We start from the raw sequence: 18874 nt of genomic DNA on the forward strand, positions 1-18874 counted from the left end.
TTTGTCTCCAGAAGCATCCAGGGTCTCCTCCCTATTGTCCAACACCAGGCAGCTCCCTCCTCCCTCACCTCATCAGCTGTTGCCTTTGGAGGGAGCCTCCAGGCCTTGGACAGCCCAGGAGATAAATCATGGGCTTCAGGTTGCTGGGAAGAGACAGATTCTGTGTGTGTGACTGTGTGCGTGTGTGGGGGTGTGGGGGGGCAGCTGGGGGTGAAACTAGGTGACAGCTAGGCTGGGCTCTAAGGCTGCTAACCCTGACTGCACAGCTGATTGACCAGATTCCTCCGAAACATGAAAATAATAAAAGCTCTGCTTTTCCATCCTGAAACCTGGTTTCAAGTGAAAATTCTTGCACCAAATGTCAGTTTTCATCTGTAAGATGATGCCCTCTGCTGTGTGTCCAGATTGGGTTGCTGCTTGCTCCTCAGCTCGCTAGAGCTCTGAGGGCCTCTGGCTGGCAACCAGCAGTGGCCTTCTGACGGAAGCAGCTCATCCTACCTCGATGGCCCTATCTCCTCAGCGGTCTGAGTGTCACAGGGAGGAGCTGAGCGCAGGAGGAGCGGGGCAGGCATTTGGCGCCCTCAGTGTTTAGACATGTAGGGAGACAGATGGTGTGGGGGACTGGGAGTGTATACACAGCTCTGCCTCTGTATATGTCTGAGGAGCTCGCTGATAAAATCCAGCGGGCAGGGCCTGCTCCCACCTTCCCTGCACATCATGCCTGCTGCTGAGCTGGCATCCTGGAGCCAGAGGTCTCATCCAAGGCTCAACCGCAAGCCCAGCTGGGACCCACATGCTGGCTGGGAGAGGAAGCTATGTGCGATGTCTGCCCCACTTCTGGGTCAGTGAGACCCAGCAAGCTAAGAAAGGGACAGAGAAGAGAAACAGCTGAGGTGACCGTGCCTACAAGCTATAAAGTCCCACTGCTGCTGGGTGGGTCCTAGAGGTTGTCTTGCCCTTCCGTGATACTGTAGAGGAAGTCTGAGGAAACAGAATGGCCAAGTGCCTGTCTGGAGTCGCATGTGTGTGTTGTGACGAGGTTTCAGGGCTCCTGATATCTAGCTGTGCATTCTTCTCAGCAACCCAGTCCCCTGTCGAAGAACACGTTAGCACCAAGCCCTGCCATGAGCACATGAATGGATACCATGTGGACCTCAGCCTGGGGGCTCTGTGGGCTTGGGTGAGCCACAGGAATTGGGCCCAGACTTGCCAGGCCTATGGTAGCTCCCTCTGCAGCCATGGGTGGCAGAGACTGCCCACTGTCGAGGCCTCACTGTTATTCCACCTAGGCCGAGTAAGCAGTGGACAGGAATGAGACGCTGGACACCTGGGCTTGTTCCGCATGTGAGGTCTAGGGAGGCAGAGGACAGCGGAGGGAGATGGAGCCCCCTACGGACACACAGAGCCAGGGTGCCAAGACCACATCGTGGGGGTGGGCTGGGGCTGCAGAAATGCAGAAGGGGAGTCCGGTGGGGGGTGCAGTCCTGCAAAGTGGTGAAACAGTAACCTCAGGCCTCCCCACCTCAGGAAGGCCACTCTTCTGTCACGGCAGAGCCTTCCAAGTCACCGCAGCCCAGCGCTGCTGGTGGTGAAGCCACGCTCCAGGGAGACTTGCTCACTGAAGAGCTGCCCACATTCTGTGGCCCTCCCACACCTGCCTAGCACACGTGGTTCTGTGCCACGTGCCTGCACTCCCTTGTTGGCATACCTGCGCTCCTCACTGGGTGCCTATGTCTGCAGATGTCAAGGTGACAGGAATTCTGTGTGGGGGTCTCACTACTCTTTAGAAACTTCTACCTACGCAAACTCAGCATGTCCCAAACTAGGTTCCTGAGCTGCCTCAGCCATCTCCTCCTCTAGTCTTCCCCACATCAGGGACCAAATGGTAATGGCCGTGTCTTTTATTTTTCCTTTATTCCCTCAAGCCTTCTGTTCTCCATGGTTGCCGGTCTACTTCACTCCCGTTTCCCTGCTCCCTCCCCTAGTCCAGGCCACCACATCTCCTCCTGTGCTAGTCTTCCTGTCCTCACTTCCTGCTTGCCTTCATCTTGACCTTCTTGCTTGGCAGCTTCCACGATGCTCTTGAAACCATGTGAATCAGCTCCCTCCTTTCCCTGATCCAGGCTCTCCAATGACTTCTCTTTGTCCCTCCGTAAAGTCCCCGACTCCCCCTCAGGTGGAATCTGAGCCTCTCCATCTTTCTTGTGTCATCTCCTGTCCGTTGCTTTTAAAATGTTCCCGCCACACTGGCCTCAGCCCAGGCCCTCTCATCAGCCAGGTGCCCTCTTGTCCAGGATGTCCCAAATATCAGTGTCCCACAGCAGTCTCTCCCAGCCTCTCAACCATGCTTCTTCCTATTCCTTAGTTAGCTACCTGTATGTCTGCTTATAGTATTTATTCTAACCTAATTGCACGAGCCATTTTTAGCACCTCCACTAGAACATAAGATCCCTTAGGGCAGGACCACATCTGTCATGTTTCACTGAAGCCCCGGACCCAGCATATAGATAATAGGTACTTAGCTAGTGTTTATGAATGTATAAATAAGCAAACAAATATTATTTTTCAGAGAAAAATGCCTTGTGTTGCCTCCCCTGCTAATATGGTGTCCTTGGCTGATGATATCTTCTCTGTAGACTGCCTCCTATTAAATGAAAATATTTCTGGAGGGTCATTAGGGAGATGAATCAAAATCACAATGAGGATGTGATTCATATCCAGTAGGATGGCTACAATAAAAAATGGATAATAATGAATAGTGGTAAGGCTATGGAGAACTTGGAAGCCTTGAAGCATTGCTGGTAGAAATATAAAATGGTGTAGTTGCTTTGGAAAATAGTGTGGTGGTTTCTAGAAAAAAATTAAACCTAGAATTACCATGTGCTCATAACTTCCACTGTTAGATATATCCCCCAAGAGATTGAAAAAAACCTATCTTCACCCAATAAGCTGTACAAGAATGTTCACAACAGCCTTATTCATAATAGGCAAACATGGGGAAGCAATACAAATGACCCAGAATCCAAACTGATGAGTAGGTAAATAAAATGTAATTCACACAGTGGAATATTACTTAGTCATTAAAAGGAATGGAGTGCCAGTTTATGTTACCACATGGCTGAATCTCAAAAACATTATGTTACATAGAAGAAGCCAAGTCACAAAGGGCCAGATGTTACATGATTCTATCTATATAAAATGTCTATAGTAAGTAAATCCACAGGGACAGAAAGGAGATTGGTAGTTGCCATGGGCTGGAAGGGGGAAAGGAATGGGGAGTGACTGCTGATGTGCATGGGCTTCCTTTTGGGGTGATGAAATGTTCTGGAATTGGTGGTGATGGTTATGTACTATAACTTGGTAACTATACTAACAACTACTGGAGTGTACATTTTAAAAAGGTGAACTTTATGATACGTAAATTAACCTCAAAATTTAATTTTTAAAAATGCCAGCAGGGGTAAACCCAGGATGCAATTACCTGCCATCAGTGTCTTGGTGTGAGCGAGCCGATCAGGGCCCTGGAGAGTAAGAAAGGACCAGGATGGGAGCTCAGAGCAGAGCCCACAGAGCTTTCTCCAGCTGCTGGTGGCGCCAGCTGCTTTTCTCTCTTGCTCCTGGTCAAAACTTCTGCTTCTTTTTTGAGGTCCCAGCGCAATGGCTCTTGATCCATCAACACTTCCGCCTCCTTCCTCTTCCTCTTTTGTTTTTTGAGACACTAAGTATTCTGACCTTGAACTCACTAATGTAGCCTAAGCTGGTCCCAAACTCTCCATGATCCTCCTCTATCAGGCTCCTAAGTGCTGGGAGGTGCACAGTAGATGTGCACCACTACACCTGGCTAATACTCCCTTCTTGCCTAACACTCCGTCTCCTTTGGGGCCGTGGCCTGTATTTCCTCTTTAGCAATTGGGAAAGACACAGCTGGGTTTAGCTTTCTGCCCAGAGCTCTGAGCAGAGTCATGCTGAATGTGTGAGTGACAGTGTGCGTGTGAATGTGCTAGCCTTTTAAAGCCCCCAGCTAGGGGATGGGCCCAGAGGCTTTTCCAGGGCTTGCACAGTCCTGTGATAGCCCAGGTCAAACCTGCCCACCTTCTGGGAAGGCCTGATAACCTGGGACTGGTAAGTCCCACCTCAGGGCATTCCTGAGTTCCCATTCATCTAAAACAAGGCAGCTCACAAGTGAGGCGACCAACATGACTGTTTTGTTAAAAGCTGCACAAACTTTCTGTGGTCACTTCCAGCCAGCTCAGAAAGGTAGGACGCTTCCTGGGGGCCTGGAGAGGTGTGACTGTGAGGAGGGTCTGCTCTGATTTGGGGAAGGATCTTGTGCTTTGCCTGAAAGGGGCAGCAGCCTTTCAAGAGAGGAATGATGCCTTGAGCAGGCTGTGGCTCTTTGATGCCGCACCCCTGTAGCCCTGGTTTCCCTGGGGCCTAGGCAGGCCAAGCCAACCCACCTTGGAGTGAGTCAGAGTGGGCAGGCACAGCTGTCCGCTGCCCACTTTCCACCCCCCCCCCCAGGGTGTGGTTGCTGCAGGTCTTCTGGATTTGTAGGTAAACAAGAAGCCTAGGAATCTCTGAGTGGAAAAATGTCCTGGTCCCCTATAGTGTTCACCTCCCCACTTCATGGTGAATGATGGTCCAGAAGAGGTTGTGTCCTGTGTGTGCACACAAGCACGTGTATGTTGGTTAGGTGCACAGGATGTCAGCTTCAGTGTAAAACTCAGAATCTCAGAATTTTAGAGGGAAGAGGCTTAAAGATTAGGGAGGTAGTGCTTGATGCAGAGCCGGGGTGAGACCAGATCTCTGAACTCTTGCTCTGCTGTTTTCCTGACAGGCCACAGGGGCAAATGAAAAAGAACCCTGTGGGCAGCTGGGATTCGACAACTGCCCTTCGTGCCCAGCCCAAAGCCTCCACAGCCTGGTTTTCAAACTGGTAAGAGCATGGCCTGCTGCAAGCTAAAGGGGGTGGGTAGGGGGTGGGATTGCAACTCAACCGCAGCCTCACAAACTCCGTGGCCTCAGGACCCAGGCTCTGGGCAGCAGAGAGGGCATGGCTGGGGTTTCCGCATGCAGCCCCCAACGACCTTCTCTGCAAACAGTAATTCTCAAGGGGATGCTTCTCTCCACAGTTGTGGCAGGCTCATGGCTTGAGGCACTCTATCTGTCCGTGCCCTTCTACACACACCCACAGGATGGGCACCTGCCCTCCTGAGTACAGAGACAGGGCCTCACCACATTAGATCAGAATCTATCCCTGTGATTGTATATGTGGACACAGAGACGAGGTGGTTGGTTCTTTTTTCTACTCTACGCTCCCAGTGCGAAAGAAGCTATGTTATAGTAGCAAAGAATGAGGCCAATACATAGCAGGAGAGAGTCCTGACCCCAGTTCTCTGTGGAGTCTCTCATGTTTGGGGCCAGTGTGACCTCTAGAATGCCCAGTTTTATAAGTCAATAGACAAATTCTTTAAGGTAGGTGTAAGGTGGGCTCTTGTTGATTCTAACCAAGAAAGTTTTAACTAAAAGACAGGAAGTCTTAAATCTGAGGTGGATCTGAGAATATCAGCCTACTATGATGGGCAGGTACCAGATGCCAGGTACAGCACACTTTCCCAGGCTTAGAACAGGATGACGGAAGTCGGGATCCAGGTACCCCCATTGCTACCATGCCTAGGCTGGGACATGGAGGAGACAGTAGAAGCTTTGAAGCAGGTTATAAATTCCTTAGTGTAACATTTACCAGTACTATTGTGAGCCAGGAACTGAGGTCAGAATGGTAACCAGGCTAGATACACCCCATGGAGCTCCAAGACTAAATTTCCCAATGGCTATGCAGCTCTATCATTAACTAGCTGTTTGACTTTGGTGAGCAAAATATTTAACCTCTCTGAGTTACCATAATGTGTAAGATACATCCTGAGCCTGAGTCAGGGTTCATGAGATATTATTACAGAGCACCACCACGGAAACTTGCAGGAGACAGGCATCATCTCTGATCTCTCCACTCCTCCGGCTCACTTCTACCACAGAGGAAGTTCAGCAACAGGATGGGAGTTAGGGAGTGATCAAGTGATGACAGCAGGCCAGTTGGGCCAAGAAGTGGCCCACGACCAGGGCTTGAACTGGGGTGGGGGTAACACTACAGTGCGCTGGGGTAGTCAATAGGGAGGCTTCCTGGAGAGACGGTCTGGGAGAAAGAATAAGGATGGGAAAGATAGGGAGTGAGTGTGGTTAGGGCTGGAAAGATTGTGAGCATTGTGAGCATGAAGTCCCTGTCCGGTGGCTCCCCGGACGGGGATGTGATTGGATGCATTTGCTTTACAGCTCCAATGCTCTGAAGCTGGTGAGTGGGGAGGAGACTCGAGCAGTGTTGCTTTTCAGGTGGGGTTGGAATGGTAGGGTTAGGAGGAGGAGGATTCTGGAAGGGGACTGCCCAGGCCATGGGCACTCAGATTTCTTGGATGTAGCAGCAAAGGAGAACAAGGAGCCTGAGAAGCAAAAAGAACAGAGATATCCCTTACCAATACAGGACAGACAGGGTCTGGGCTAGCTTTTCGTCTGAGGCTCATGGGGCAGGAAATATTTAAATTATTTTTTAGACAATGCTGGGTCCATGGAGTACTGGAAGGCCATCTAGTGGAAATACATGCAAGTTATCACAGCAACAGGATTAGATTTTGTGATAGGGCAGGGCTGAAAGTGAACCAAAATAGATAGCTAAGCAGTCACGCTCAGTCTGTGGGTGCTGGGAGGAGGATGGCCATTTGCTTGGACTACTGGGGCTGGAGTGGTAAGGTGCTTTCTGAGGACTGGCAGCTTTGGCAGAGAGGTGAGGCGAGTTTTCTTCTCGGTAGGAAGGCAGCCCCTGACCTGAAGCTGGAGCCACCAGTGTAGAGAAAAGAAGCTAAAGGTTGCTACAAGGTCCCATTTTTGCAAGTCTTCAAGGAGACAGCATGGCCCATAGGAGGATCTGCTACCCCTGAACAGAGGCTGCTATGAGGGGTCCCAGGCTTCCAAGCCCTATGGCTCCTTGGAGATGACTGGTGTCTCAGGTACCCAATTGAGCAGCTGGCAGCAAGCAGGCAGCTTGCACCGCCCCGGGCCTCTTCTCCCCCAGCCCCGCTCCTGGCAGCCCAACCTCCCATAATTGCCTTCTAAAAATATCCTCCTCTCCACCCCCACCTCTTGATTTCAAAATATTTAGTTTTCAGGGTATTTAAAATGAGAGCTGGCGGCTCTTCCAGGCCCAGATAACAAAGCTAAACATTTATGCTTCGACTGCATTTCTCTGAATTGGCTGAGATCTCGGGCTTGATATGGCAACAGCAGGAGGGAGGGGAGTTGAGTGCAAGACGATCATGTGTGGGCCTCCTCAGGGCTGGAGGGCAACTGGCCCAGCCTCCTGAACCCCTTCAAGACCCTTCCCTGCCTTCCCTGCCCTGAGGGCCACCTACCGCTGTTGACATGGAGCCGGCCACGGACGGTGTCCTTCCCCAGGATGTTCTCGGCCTCGCACACGTACTCTCCAGCATCCTCCACCTTCACCTTGTTGAACTGAAGTCGTGAGTTCTTTCTGGTTAGAGAGGGGGCAAGAAGGGTACAGGCATGAGCTATGGCCTCTGAGGGTCCCCTGCAGTCACCTGGCGGTCACCTTTTCCCACAATGCCACAATAGCTGTGCAGGTTGGGTGGGAGGTGGATCACTCAGTCTTGCCTTCTCTGGGGTCCAGGTGGAATGTTGAATCCCCAAGCTGGAGGAAGACTAGGAACCTCACTCAGGACAATACAGGGTGAGGCCAGTGGCTCCAAGTTTTATGCACTTATGAATTCTTACATCTATTCCTAGGGCTAGGTCTTCTTTGTAATGCTTTTCTTGGGGGAGGAGAACCAAGTCCCTTAGGAAGTCACATGGCCGTGTCCCTCACTTCCAGTGGCCTCAGCCTTCTTTAGAAGTGGCAGCTTGTCACTGTAGATGTGTAGGGACTACTCTCAGCACTTGGTTTGAATATATATTGTTGACCCCTAATGCAATGGTGTTGGAGGTGGGGCCTAATGAAAGGTATTACATTACAAGGGCTCCACCCTCATGAATGGATGAATGGGTTTGCTGGGCGTTTGGCACCCCCTTCAATCTCTCTCTCACTATGTGATACCTTCTGTCATGTTATGGTGCAGCATAAAGGCCCTCACCAGATGCAGGACCTTGACTGTGGACCTCCTAGCCTCTGAAACTCTGAGCCTAATGCATTTTTCCTGTTTACAAATTACCTGGTCTGTGGTACCCTGCTATAGCAGCAGACTGGACTCAGATACTGGGGAGAGTCACAGTTCGACAGGTTCAGGTAGTAACTCAGCTCGTATCCCAATCCTGTGGCTCTCCTCTTCCTCCTATCAGACCTGTCACTAAGGGAGTCCTGTGTGGCCTTCTGCCACCTCAGTACCTCAGGGCACAAAAAGATTCTGACTTGGTGTTCATGGCCAGTGTAGGTGCTTTTTTTTTATAGATAGTAAAGTTAAGTACTACAGGGTTTCCTGACTTGCCCAAAGACACCCAGCAAGGCAAGAGCAAGGACTAGGAGTTACGGTCGATGAGGACGTGGGCTGTCTCTGGGCATCTGAGGCGGGTAGTCCCTCTTTATCCAGTCCCTGCATGCTGAGAATGTGGGGCCAGGCCCAGCAGGCTCCCCTGGCACTGGCACTCCATGATACCCAGCGCTGGTTCCCTTCTTCTTTCTGAAGTCTTGGGCCAAATTTCCTTCCTTCTCAGGGCTGCCCTATACCTACTCCAGGGTGTGTGGGCTCTGCAGCTCTTACCCCTTCTTCTGCCCAGTGCTACTGGGGGCAAGCAAGAACCCACTATCTGATCCCAGCCTGGCTCACGGGGGTAAGCAAGAAGTAGAATGAACGTCTGCACATGGTTTGCCCAGCCCTCCATCCCATTTATGTTTGGTAGTACTAGAGCTTGAACCAGGGCCTTACATGTGCTAGTTAAGTGTTCTGCCACTGAATTACACCTGCAGTCCTAACCTCATTAGGGATGAATTAAAAAACCAGATCCTCAGAATGTGCATGAGGTGTCACAGGGCTTGTGGAACACAGGACAGGGTGTAGGAGGGCTGTCACTGCCTGGAGCCAAGGGATGGAAAGTGGGCCCATGAACTGCTGGAGTCAGGGGACAGGTGGGGTGGGCGGGGAGGCTGGGCCAGGGTCAGAGAGATACCATCGGGCCTGCAGTCCGTGTGCTTCTGGGGCCTCTCCCCTAGGATTGGCCTTGTGTCCAAAGGTGGCCTCTCCCCCAACATCCTCACCCCAAGACCCCGAAAGAAAGGTGCTGCAATGTTGTCAACAGACCCTACTGCTCTGGTGATTTCCTTGTAAGGGCGATAGCTGCTCAGCCACACCCTGCCCATCCTGGCTTAAGCCTGCCTTGGTCTCCTGGCCTGGTGCCTGCCCACTACCCTCTTCTTTTCATTAAAATTTGAACCTCATTAAATGGAGCCCTGGAGGCCCCTCTGACTAAGACAGCATCTCCTTTCCTGCTGCAGCCTATTTAGATGCCACAAAGCCCAGCTTCCCCAGGACGAAGCTTATCTCACTTCCCTGCACACTGGATGGGATGGGCAGGGGATTATATGAGGGTCAGGGGGTTGATGTCTAGGGAAACCCAGAGCCACCTATAGCTACATTCACAGGAGCTTCAGGACAAGGCAGAATGGGGCTCATGGGTATCTGCAAGGGGAAGCTGGACCTTTGAGAAGGGCTCCCTTGTGAAGGAAGGCATGTGCCGTGCCAAAGAAGCTGGGGGTTCCTCGTGGAGGAACAGGGGGCCACACGGACCCCCAGGTTTGCAGGTTGTGGGTGGCTTGCTTTGCTAGGGGTTTATGGATCTCAGGGATGTGGGCTCCAGAGAAGGAGAGGCTCGGGGTATAGCTGATGAGGGGGCTCTGTAAGTTTCTCACAGCACAAAGCCAGCAGCCCCCTGCATTCTCTCCTCACCCCGGTTCCAGCTGGAATCCCTAAGGACCTTCCTGGCAGGCGAGAGGCTGTCTCAGTGTCCCATCAATGTGCTGACCCAGGTCTGCCCTTGTGCAGGGTGCCGTCCTGCCCTCCCCTGCCAGTTCTCTGCTGGCAGGGACAGATCTGGGCGGCCTCATATTTTCCTCTGCACCTCCCTCCCCTGCCTGCAGGGCGAGTTCCAGCCTGCTCCTCGTAAATAAGGGCACATGCAGTTCTGTAGGGGTGAGCCCGTGCCCAGGGACTGGGAGGAAGTTTTCTCCTGGCACAGGAAGGCCTGGTGAGAGTCCACATTTGGCGGGCACAGAGACAGAAGGCACCAGCTGGGGAGAGGGTCTCTGCAGGCCAAACCAAGGGCAGCCTGGGCAGGCAGAGCGAGAGGAAGGCTGTGAAGACAGTTGCAGGGCAGGCAGGTAGGAAGAAGTTTTCCAGAGAGGAGACTCCTGCCCCTGCCCCTGGCCTCTGTGCCAGGTGAGATGGGTAGAGTGTGTGTTCAGAGGGCTGGTGTGCACAGGTGGCAGCTCTCTTAGGGTCACTCTGAGGAGACCTGAGTCACAGAGAATCAGAAGCTCCCCATCACTTCCCGGGCCTCCACCACAGGGCAGCCATACAAGGACATTCAGTATGCAGTACATGGGCAAGGCCTAGATATGCAGGGGCCAGGGATACTTCAGATCCAAAACCACCATATCCAGGGGAAGTCTAGACCAGGCCCTGGGGCTGGACAGGGCAATCCATCTGCCAGATGAAACTGAGGTTTAACCAGGAAGTGACTTGTTTAGAAGACTAAAGAATTCAAAGGGCATCCTGCTCAGCCTGGGGGCACCCAGGAGAGAAGGTTCAGTCCTGCGAGAATCTCCCCAGTTCAACACTTGCTGGGCTTACAGGGGAAAATGGAGTGTAAGGGGGTGCTAGTCTTTGAGGTTCTCTCATGTTAGAAGGAATAACGTCCCTTAACGAAGCCCCATGAAGTCATGTGTAAGTCACCATTAGAGGAGACAAGTGCTACCTGGAGCACTTGGGCAAGTGTCCCCAAGATGTGACATTTAAGCTGGACCTTGAAGAACTTTGCCAGAGACAGAGGAGACAAGCTGTTCAGTGCAGGGAACAGGCTGGGTCCAAGTCCAGAGTCATGAAAGCAAAGACCCTGCTGGGTGTGCAGTTGAGGAGCAGAACAGTTACATGCAAGCTAGGAAGTCAGAAGAGCTCCAAACCTATCCTTAGTTTAATGCAAGCTCTCTAGACCTGCTGAGTAATGACACCACATACATGTCCTCGTTAGAAAGATCAACTTCTGTAGGCACTCTTGGAGGTCAATGATTCTAGTGGTCTTTGGACCTCTAGAATTACAGGCAAAAATGGTACACAATGTACATTTTTTTTGTTCTAACAAAAGGGTCAAGGATTCTATACTGGAGCCCAGAGTACACAGACATGAAGGGAGTGCCATAGCTGCTTGGTTCTTGATGGTTTCCAAGTACATAGCTTATAGTCAGTAATACACATCAGAAACAGTAATGAATTCACAAATGCCCATGGCCCAGAAATGTGGACAGTGGTCAAGAGTAGTCAAAAGCTAGAGGCAAGGAGGCCAGGTGGGCAACATACAGGGTGGGGAGAAGAGTACCTCCTTCCAGAGATGTGGGGCCCAGCTGAGGGATGCTAAGTGGGCAGGAGCTGGGCCACAGGGAGGCCGGGGTGCACAGCTGAGATGGGGCACAAAAGGATGAACCGGGGCAGGCAGAGAAGCTGGCAGGGGTGTTCTGAGTCAGAAGTGCCTGCAGGGTCTTAGGGTGGTGTCTGGGAAGGCATCAATCCTGGAGATGGAGTCTTGCGCTCTTAGATATTTATAGCCATAGGAGAGAATAAAATCACCCACAGCTAGACAAGGAGGGAGGCACGAAGCCTATAAACAGGGAAAGTCCAGCATCGATGGTGTCTGACAGAGTGGTTGGACACAGGAAGACTGGGGAGAGCCCACAAGGGCAAGGTGACTGGCGGCTCCCTAGCAAACACTGCTTAGAGACCCCGAGGCCTGGAGCCAGGGAGTCCAGAGGATGCTGGGCTTCTCAAGAGCCACAGCCACGGCAAGGCTGGGGATGTACTGAAAAACCAGACTGGGGCAGGACAGTGTGGGTGGAGGATGCAGCCAGTGGGCGAGAGACAAACTCCTGTAGAGTAAGGGAGAGAAGGCAGGAGGTGAGGCCATGGCTGGAGGAGGACAAGGAAGCAGCAGTCTGGACGGTCAGCACTTAGAAGAGAAGTGACAAGAGTGAGCATGCTGGGAGGGATGAGGCCAAAGTTACCACAGAAAGGAAGGAGTTGGTGATGCCACAACTTTGTGTGTGTGTGTGTGTACATGTGTATGCATGTGTATACTCATGTGTACAGCGCAAGTGTGGTGCAGGGGAGGGTGAGATGAGTGTGAACAGGTGGGGGGCATGCTCAGGAGTAATGTGGAGGGTGAGGGTGAGCATGATCCTACAAATTCCTGGTCTCAATGAGGCAGGGAACAGCCGTCTAGACAGGAGGGCAGCAGCTCCTCTCTCAAATCCAGCTCTAAGACCCCTTCTCCCTGGCTGGGGCCCAGCTTCAAAGGGCGGAAGAAAGGGGCAGGGTAGCTTCAGGTGGCTGGGGAGGTGCCCTGCATTTCTTGCCAACATGATAGACTGGGGACATACAGGAATATCTCCCATTCTATTCTCTACTAGCCACTAAGATATTTTTCTTTCCCCTCCCTTCCCCTCCCCTCCCCTCCCCTCCCCTCCCCTCCCCTCCACTCCACTCCCCTTCTCTCTCCTCCCTATCCTTCCCCTCCTGTCTCTTCTCTCTTTTTTTCCTCTTCTCTTTTGTGGTATTGGATATGGAACTCAAGTGTCTTTGTACTGAACTATATATCCACCTTTAACTTTTTTTTTTAAATTTTCAGACAGGACCTCATTAAATCACTAAGTTGCCGAGGCTGAGCTCAACCTTTGAATTCTCTTGCCTCAGCTTCCCTGAGTTCTGGCATCACAGTTCTGTGCCACCATGTCTGGTTAATCACTACAATTGTCTTCAAATGTGGCCTTTTTTCAGCCATAAACATTTGACCTAAACCAAAGCCTTCCTAAGTTACTTTCTGTTGCTGTCTGGGCCACTTTCTGGGGGTGAATAATTCTGTATCTGTTCCTGCTCTTGGACAGAGAGCTAGATATAGGAGGGTCAGAGGATGTCCCTTGACCCCCACATCCTCTTTTGTAGGTCCCTAACATGTGGTCCAGAGGCAGGATGTGTGCAGTAAGCCACATAACAAGCCAGCTGCGGCCAGGAATGGCACTTTCTCTCTGCTACTGTTATGGGGGGCTGGATATTCTCTAAAATCATCTTCATTTGCATTTTGTGGGGTGAGGAGGAGAAAGGAGATGACAACCTGGAAGGGAGGGGCAGCGTGCTTCTCTGGGGAGGGGGGGTGGGAAAAGGTTGGGGTGCTCCTCCCCAGAGAGGGTCATCCACCTCGTCCCCGGTGCTGACAGCCTGCTCGGGCAGGACACCTGTTTAGCCAGCAGTAAGAGATCGGGGGCTGCTCTTGAACTTCAGGATTGCACTGGCCATTCCAAGATGGATGAGAGGCCACCTTCTACAACACAGAGCCTCTGAGTCACTCCTCTGGAGCACAGACTCAAGACTGAGACAATTGTCATGCCATGGGGGAGGCTGGTGGAGGTAAAGACTCCTCTAATGCCAGTCAAAACCCATTTTCCCTTTCTCCTTAGTGCGCTCTGACAAGTAGCAGCTTGCTAAACTGAGAAACCATCCCATTGTCTCCTGTGACCTCCCTGCTTTTGGCTGGGTCTTTTGACAACAATTTCCACATTCGGGGCCTTTCAGACTCTGTGCTTGGTCCTTTGCAAAGAAGATTTAGGGACAAGCAAGGATTTCCACTGGTAACACTGATCTTGACAATCAAGACTCTGACTGCTTAATTCTTGTCTTCAGTCTGCTGTGCGCGGGGCCAGTGTCAGCAGAAGGGTCAGAGCTCCAGGGAGAGGTGTGGGGTGGCCAGGACGAGCGGCACGCAGTGGGGCTGCTCCGTCCACACGGGCCCGCCTTCTCAGATGGGCCGGAGGGCGGGACGGACGCTGCTCACCTGCCATTGCCGTACTTGATGCGAATGTCGCGGCTGCGGTTGAGCTCCTTGCCGTCCTTGAACCAGCGATAGGAGGGCTGGGGGTTGCCGGCTGCTGCCTCGCACTTCAGGGATTGCTTCTCACCCACCTGTCCCGTCTGGCTTTTCATCTTCTTCAGCTTGGGCCGGGCGGCTGTGGGGAACAAGGCAAACAGATGACGCATGGTCAGAAGGCTGGGACCGGAGAGGGAGGGGAGGCGAGGAACCAGCCTCCTGCTCTCATTTCCAATTTCAGGTCAACCAGCATTGATAGACCCTACAGTGAGACAAATGCGCCGCGACTTACGGGGTATCCTTTTGTGCCTATAATGTACCGAGAGCTTTATGTTAGCTTATAAAACTTCCACAATAATTCCATGAATCCAATGCAGTGTTGAAACCCATTTTAAAGGCAGAGAAACTGAGGCTCAGAGGGTGAAAGTTACTTCCCAAGTAGGGCGGTGATGGAACTGAAGTTCAAACCTAGATCATGATCCCAGCATTCATGATCTAACTCCTGTCCCAAACCTAAACTCAGATGTGTGCTGGACCCAGGGGACAGGCTGGCTCACATGCCTGCAAAGTCCAGCCTTGCAGGGGAGCTGCACCTGGCATTGCGTAGCTCGTGGGGACCTGGGGACAGTGGAGCCCAGAGGAGATGCCCTGGCCCTGGGGATGGGGTTCACTCAACTAAAAGCTAAAGGGTGCATCTAGAAGTGGGGGAGTGAGCTAGGTAGAAGCAGCACTGTGGCTTGGTGGGGGTCACATGTGCCCTGGGGAGCGGACTGACAAGTGTGTGAGGTGGTACGGGGTTGACAAGGCCTGAGCTGTGCTTCTGGATGCAGGCCTGGTCATGGATGCAAAGCTGAGTTTCCTGTTTTTCTTAGGCCCTATTCTATTTCCATGCTTCATTTCCTTGCTCTTCTCCCTTCCATCTTAAAAGAAAGAAAGAAAGAAAAGACAGAAAAGAAAAGAAAGTCCCTTATTCTCAGGAAGGTGGTGGTGGGGAGCCTTGTAATTTCCCCTGGCAGAGCTCTACACTAGGGTGGAGGGGACACGGGTACACGGGACGCCTGACACTTTCAGGTACACCTCATTTGGCCCTTGAGCTCTTTGAGACAAGTGTTATGGTGACACTGATGGTGAGGATGAGACTCAGAAGTTCAGAAACTTGACAGAAGCCACAGGCAGCCAAAGAGCTAGGAGCACAGCCCAGAGGTTGGATGTGAGTGCGTCAGGCTGGTGGCCGGTGGGTGCTTTCTGTGGCCTCGTCTCTTTTGAGAGCTGGAGCCCTGATTCCACTTCTCCCCGAGCAGAAGGGAGGGTTGAGGGGCCTGTCTAGGGCAATGATCCTGGCTCGGGTGGCTCAGAGCTCTGACAGCGGCCACAGGTGGTTCTGGAGAGGGTTTGGCTAGCGACCAGGGTGCCCTCCTTGAACTCAGTCCCTGCTTGTGAGGAAGAGGTGAGCATGAGGTGCAGAGGAGAGGAGAACACAGGAAGAAGCCCCTGAGCGTGTGCTCCACGGGCCTCAGCAATGACTTCTGTGAAGTAATTCTGTTCATTTTAGAAAATTAAAAAGTACAGATGGGTGAAAAGAAGTAAATAAAATCATCCATTATCTCAGTACTCAGAAATAACACTCCCCACGCACCCTTTTTAAACAAAATGGGATCAGTGTCAGTAGCAAGTTTCTTTCATTTAATGAAACAATGCACTTCCATTTTGGTGGTAAATATTAAGGAAAGCATTTTCTAAAATGAATTCTATAAGACACAAGTATCTGAAGAGATGAAAATTCGTATTACTTGAGACAAAGTTTCCCTTAAGAAAGAAAATGTTTTGGGAAATATGCAGGTAAGGGCTTTGAAACTTTTTTTCATGGAAGCCTTAGTAGTATTTCAAGAAAATAAGTAGAACATATTCTGTAACATAGCTAATAGGTTATATTTTTAGAGACAAATACTTGGAGTTTTGGTGGTACTGAGTTCATACTCCATTTCTAGTCCTGTTTCATTTTTTCAGTTTGAGGAAGTCTCTTGCTAAGTTGATAAATTTTCCAAGTTGGGCTCAAATTTGTAATCTTCTTGCCTCAGCCTCCCAGAAATCTGGAATTATGGGTATGTGCCACCACACCTGGCCTATAAATACGTTTTAATAGATAATATATTCACAGGATTCAACATTTAAGAGGTGAAAAAGGTGCTAGGAGTACATAAAACAAACAAATTCCTCCTCTAATTTTTTCTTTTTTTGGGGGGTAGTGCTGGGAATGAAACGCGGGATCTTGAACATGCTAGGCAAATGCTCTACCACTGAATTCAGCCCTCCCTCTCACTTCTGACATGGCCAATCAATTGCCTTTCCAGGTGATCAAAGAATCATCAGTTCTTTTGATACCCTTTCAAAGATCTATGCACTTACAAAATATGAACGAACAAACAAATCCTGGCATTTAAACATACATTTTTCCATAGAATCATTTTTCATCCTTATGCAATATTCCTGCCTGGGTGCATCATAATGTATGTAACTGATTGCCATTGTGAGGCATTCAGCATGTCCCCTGCTTGTCCATCACAAACGACCCCAGGCATCTTTGCAGCGTTTGTCTGTGAACACCAGGGGTTCACTGCTGTGAAAGCAGTGACTCTGTTTGAATCCAAGCTTTGCTGGGTATCATCGCATTGACTTAATTCTTTTGCACCTCAGTTTGCAAACTGCAAGACACAGGTGATAAACAGAAGCTCCTGATGATGGCTGTGAGGATTACATGAGATAATGCATGTAGAGCCTGGCACACAGAGAGCATTTAATAAAGGTTAGCTGTTCTTACTATTATTATTATCCACAACCCTCTCCTAAGGCGCTCTTCCTCAAAGTGGAATTGCTGCGTCAAAGACTAAACAAGCTTCCTCAGCTTTGGTACTCAGCCAAATTGCCCTCTGGAAAGGTTGCACTAATTTGCACCCCCCAGTGAATGATAGTGTCTGTTTTTTCCACACCTTCACCCACATGAGGCATTATCATGTCTTTAATCTCTGCCAATTAGCTAGGCAAAAGATAATGTCTCTTTGTTGTTGTAATTTGCATTTATTTGATTACTGATGAGGCTGAACATTTTTCATAAGTGTATCAGTCCATTGTATTTCTACTTTTGGAACTGCCTGTTCATGTCTAGAGTTTTTTTTATTGAGTGCTCATCTTTTTTTACTGCTTTGTAAGAGCTCTTTAGAAATACAAAGGCTATTAACCTTTTGCTACAATGTTTTTTCATCAGTCACCTGCTTCTCATATTTTGAAATACTGTTTTTTCTCTCTTCTTAGCCAAAGACTTTATGTGCATCAGTGTTTGCTGGACCTTTAGGAATGTCATTATTCTAAACATGATTAAAGTCCTGCCTCAGCATCCTTCTTGACCCGCACCCCAGCCTCCTGTGTCTGTTCTGGAACCCCCAAATCATGCCTTTGCCATGATTCCTAAGTCTGGATGCTAATAAGAATCACGTGGAAGTTTTAACACTTCGGCAGTTCTGGGAGCATGGGCTGGGCATGCACTGTGCAGTCGATGGCCACTGCTTAACAGGTGGTGGTGGGCCGGGGTGTAGCACAGAGACACACAGACATGGCCCTTATTCTGGGGCCCGAGGAACTGGGGGCTCCAAAATCATTCTCTGCCCTCGGGGAAACACAGGATTGCACTTCAGATCCCAAGGAGCCTACTCCATTGGGCAAGAATGTCATGTGACTCTACAGCTACTTCTCATGGTTCACTGATTTCAGAACAACTATATGTTCACTTGTATTCATTCATTCATTCATTAAATTCCTTTCCAATTAATGAATAATTGAATGCATTCCACTTGCTATATGCCAGGCCCTATTCTGAGTGCTGAGTGTAGAAAAGTGAATAAGACAGATGAGCATCCTTCTCTGAGTCTGAATTTCTTTTTTTCTTTTTATCGGTACCAGGGATCGAACTCACGACCGCCTGCTTGCAAGGCAGGTGCTTATGCCGCTGAGCTAAATCCCCAGCCCCCCGAGTCTGAATTTCAATGAGGGGCACAGATAATCAGCAAGTAATAATCAGGAAAGAGGAGACAGGGATAATCATCCAGATAAAGGCCCTAAGGTGGGCATTAGCTTGGGGCACTCACAGGCCTAACAGAAGCTTACATGTCTGGGAGCGAGTGAAAGATGGGGTGACTTGAGGAAAGCGGGCAGAAGCAGTAGTGCCCGGTGACACGGCTGTGAGATCCAGAACCAAAGGTCAGGATTCACTCTTCTTTTTGTTCTTTTTTTGGTACTGGGGATCAAACTCATAACTTTAGGCAGGCGCTTATGCTGCTGAGCTAAACTTCCAGCCCTTCGCTCTTATTTTAAAAAAACTTTTATGTGCCTACTAGAAAATTTTAAGTTACATATGTGTATGATATTTTATTTATATTGGACAATGCTGGCCTAGAGAATAACAAAACAAAGATAAACATACCGTATTCTTTACAAATCATACTATATTCTTTAAAAAAAAGTGTATCGCTCTTAATGATTCCTCCTAAGAATCACCTGAAGCTAGGGCCAGCCTGACCTTGTAGGCTGCATTTTTCTCATCAGGAAAATTCCTTAGTGGGAAGCAGCTGCAGCAGCTCAGGTGGCAGGAAAGAGAAGAATGTATACCAGATGGCCCTTGGGATATGCCTGGGGGGACCACTGC

At 50.2% G+C, this 18874-nt stretch overlaps 1 protein-coding gene across 3 annotated transcripts in view; it reads right to left on the reverse strand.

Moving 5' to 3' along the window:
* Nrg2 (neuregulin 2) overlaps nucleotides 1-18874 on the reverse strand; it is a 190684-nt gene that overhangs the window by 23715 nt on the left and 148095 nt on the right. For all 3 annotated transcript variants that reach the window (XM_063232192.1, XM_063232190.1, XM_063232191.1), the window contains exons 2-3: nucleotides 14146-14317; nucleotides 7458-7576 (exon numbers count right to left, since the gene is read on the reverse strand). In XM_063232192.1, coding sequence (XP_063088262.1) covers nucleotides 7458-7576; nucleotides 14146-14317 — 291 coding nt within the window. The remainder of the gene's footprint in view (nucleotides 1-7457; nucleotides 7577-14145; nucleotides 14318-18874) is intronic.

Source organism: Cavia porcellus, unplaced genomic scaffold (assembly GCF_034190915.1).
Source record: "Cavia porcellus strain 051 isolate PalLab524CR breed Dunkin Hartley unplaced genomic scaffold, mCavPor4.1 scaffold_21, whole genome shotgun sequence".
In the NCBI taxonomy this organism is placed as follows: domain Eukaryota; kingdom Metazoa; phylum Chordata; class Mammalia; order Rodentia; family Caviidae; genus Cavia; species Cavia porcellus.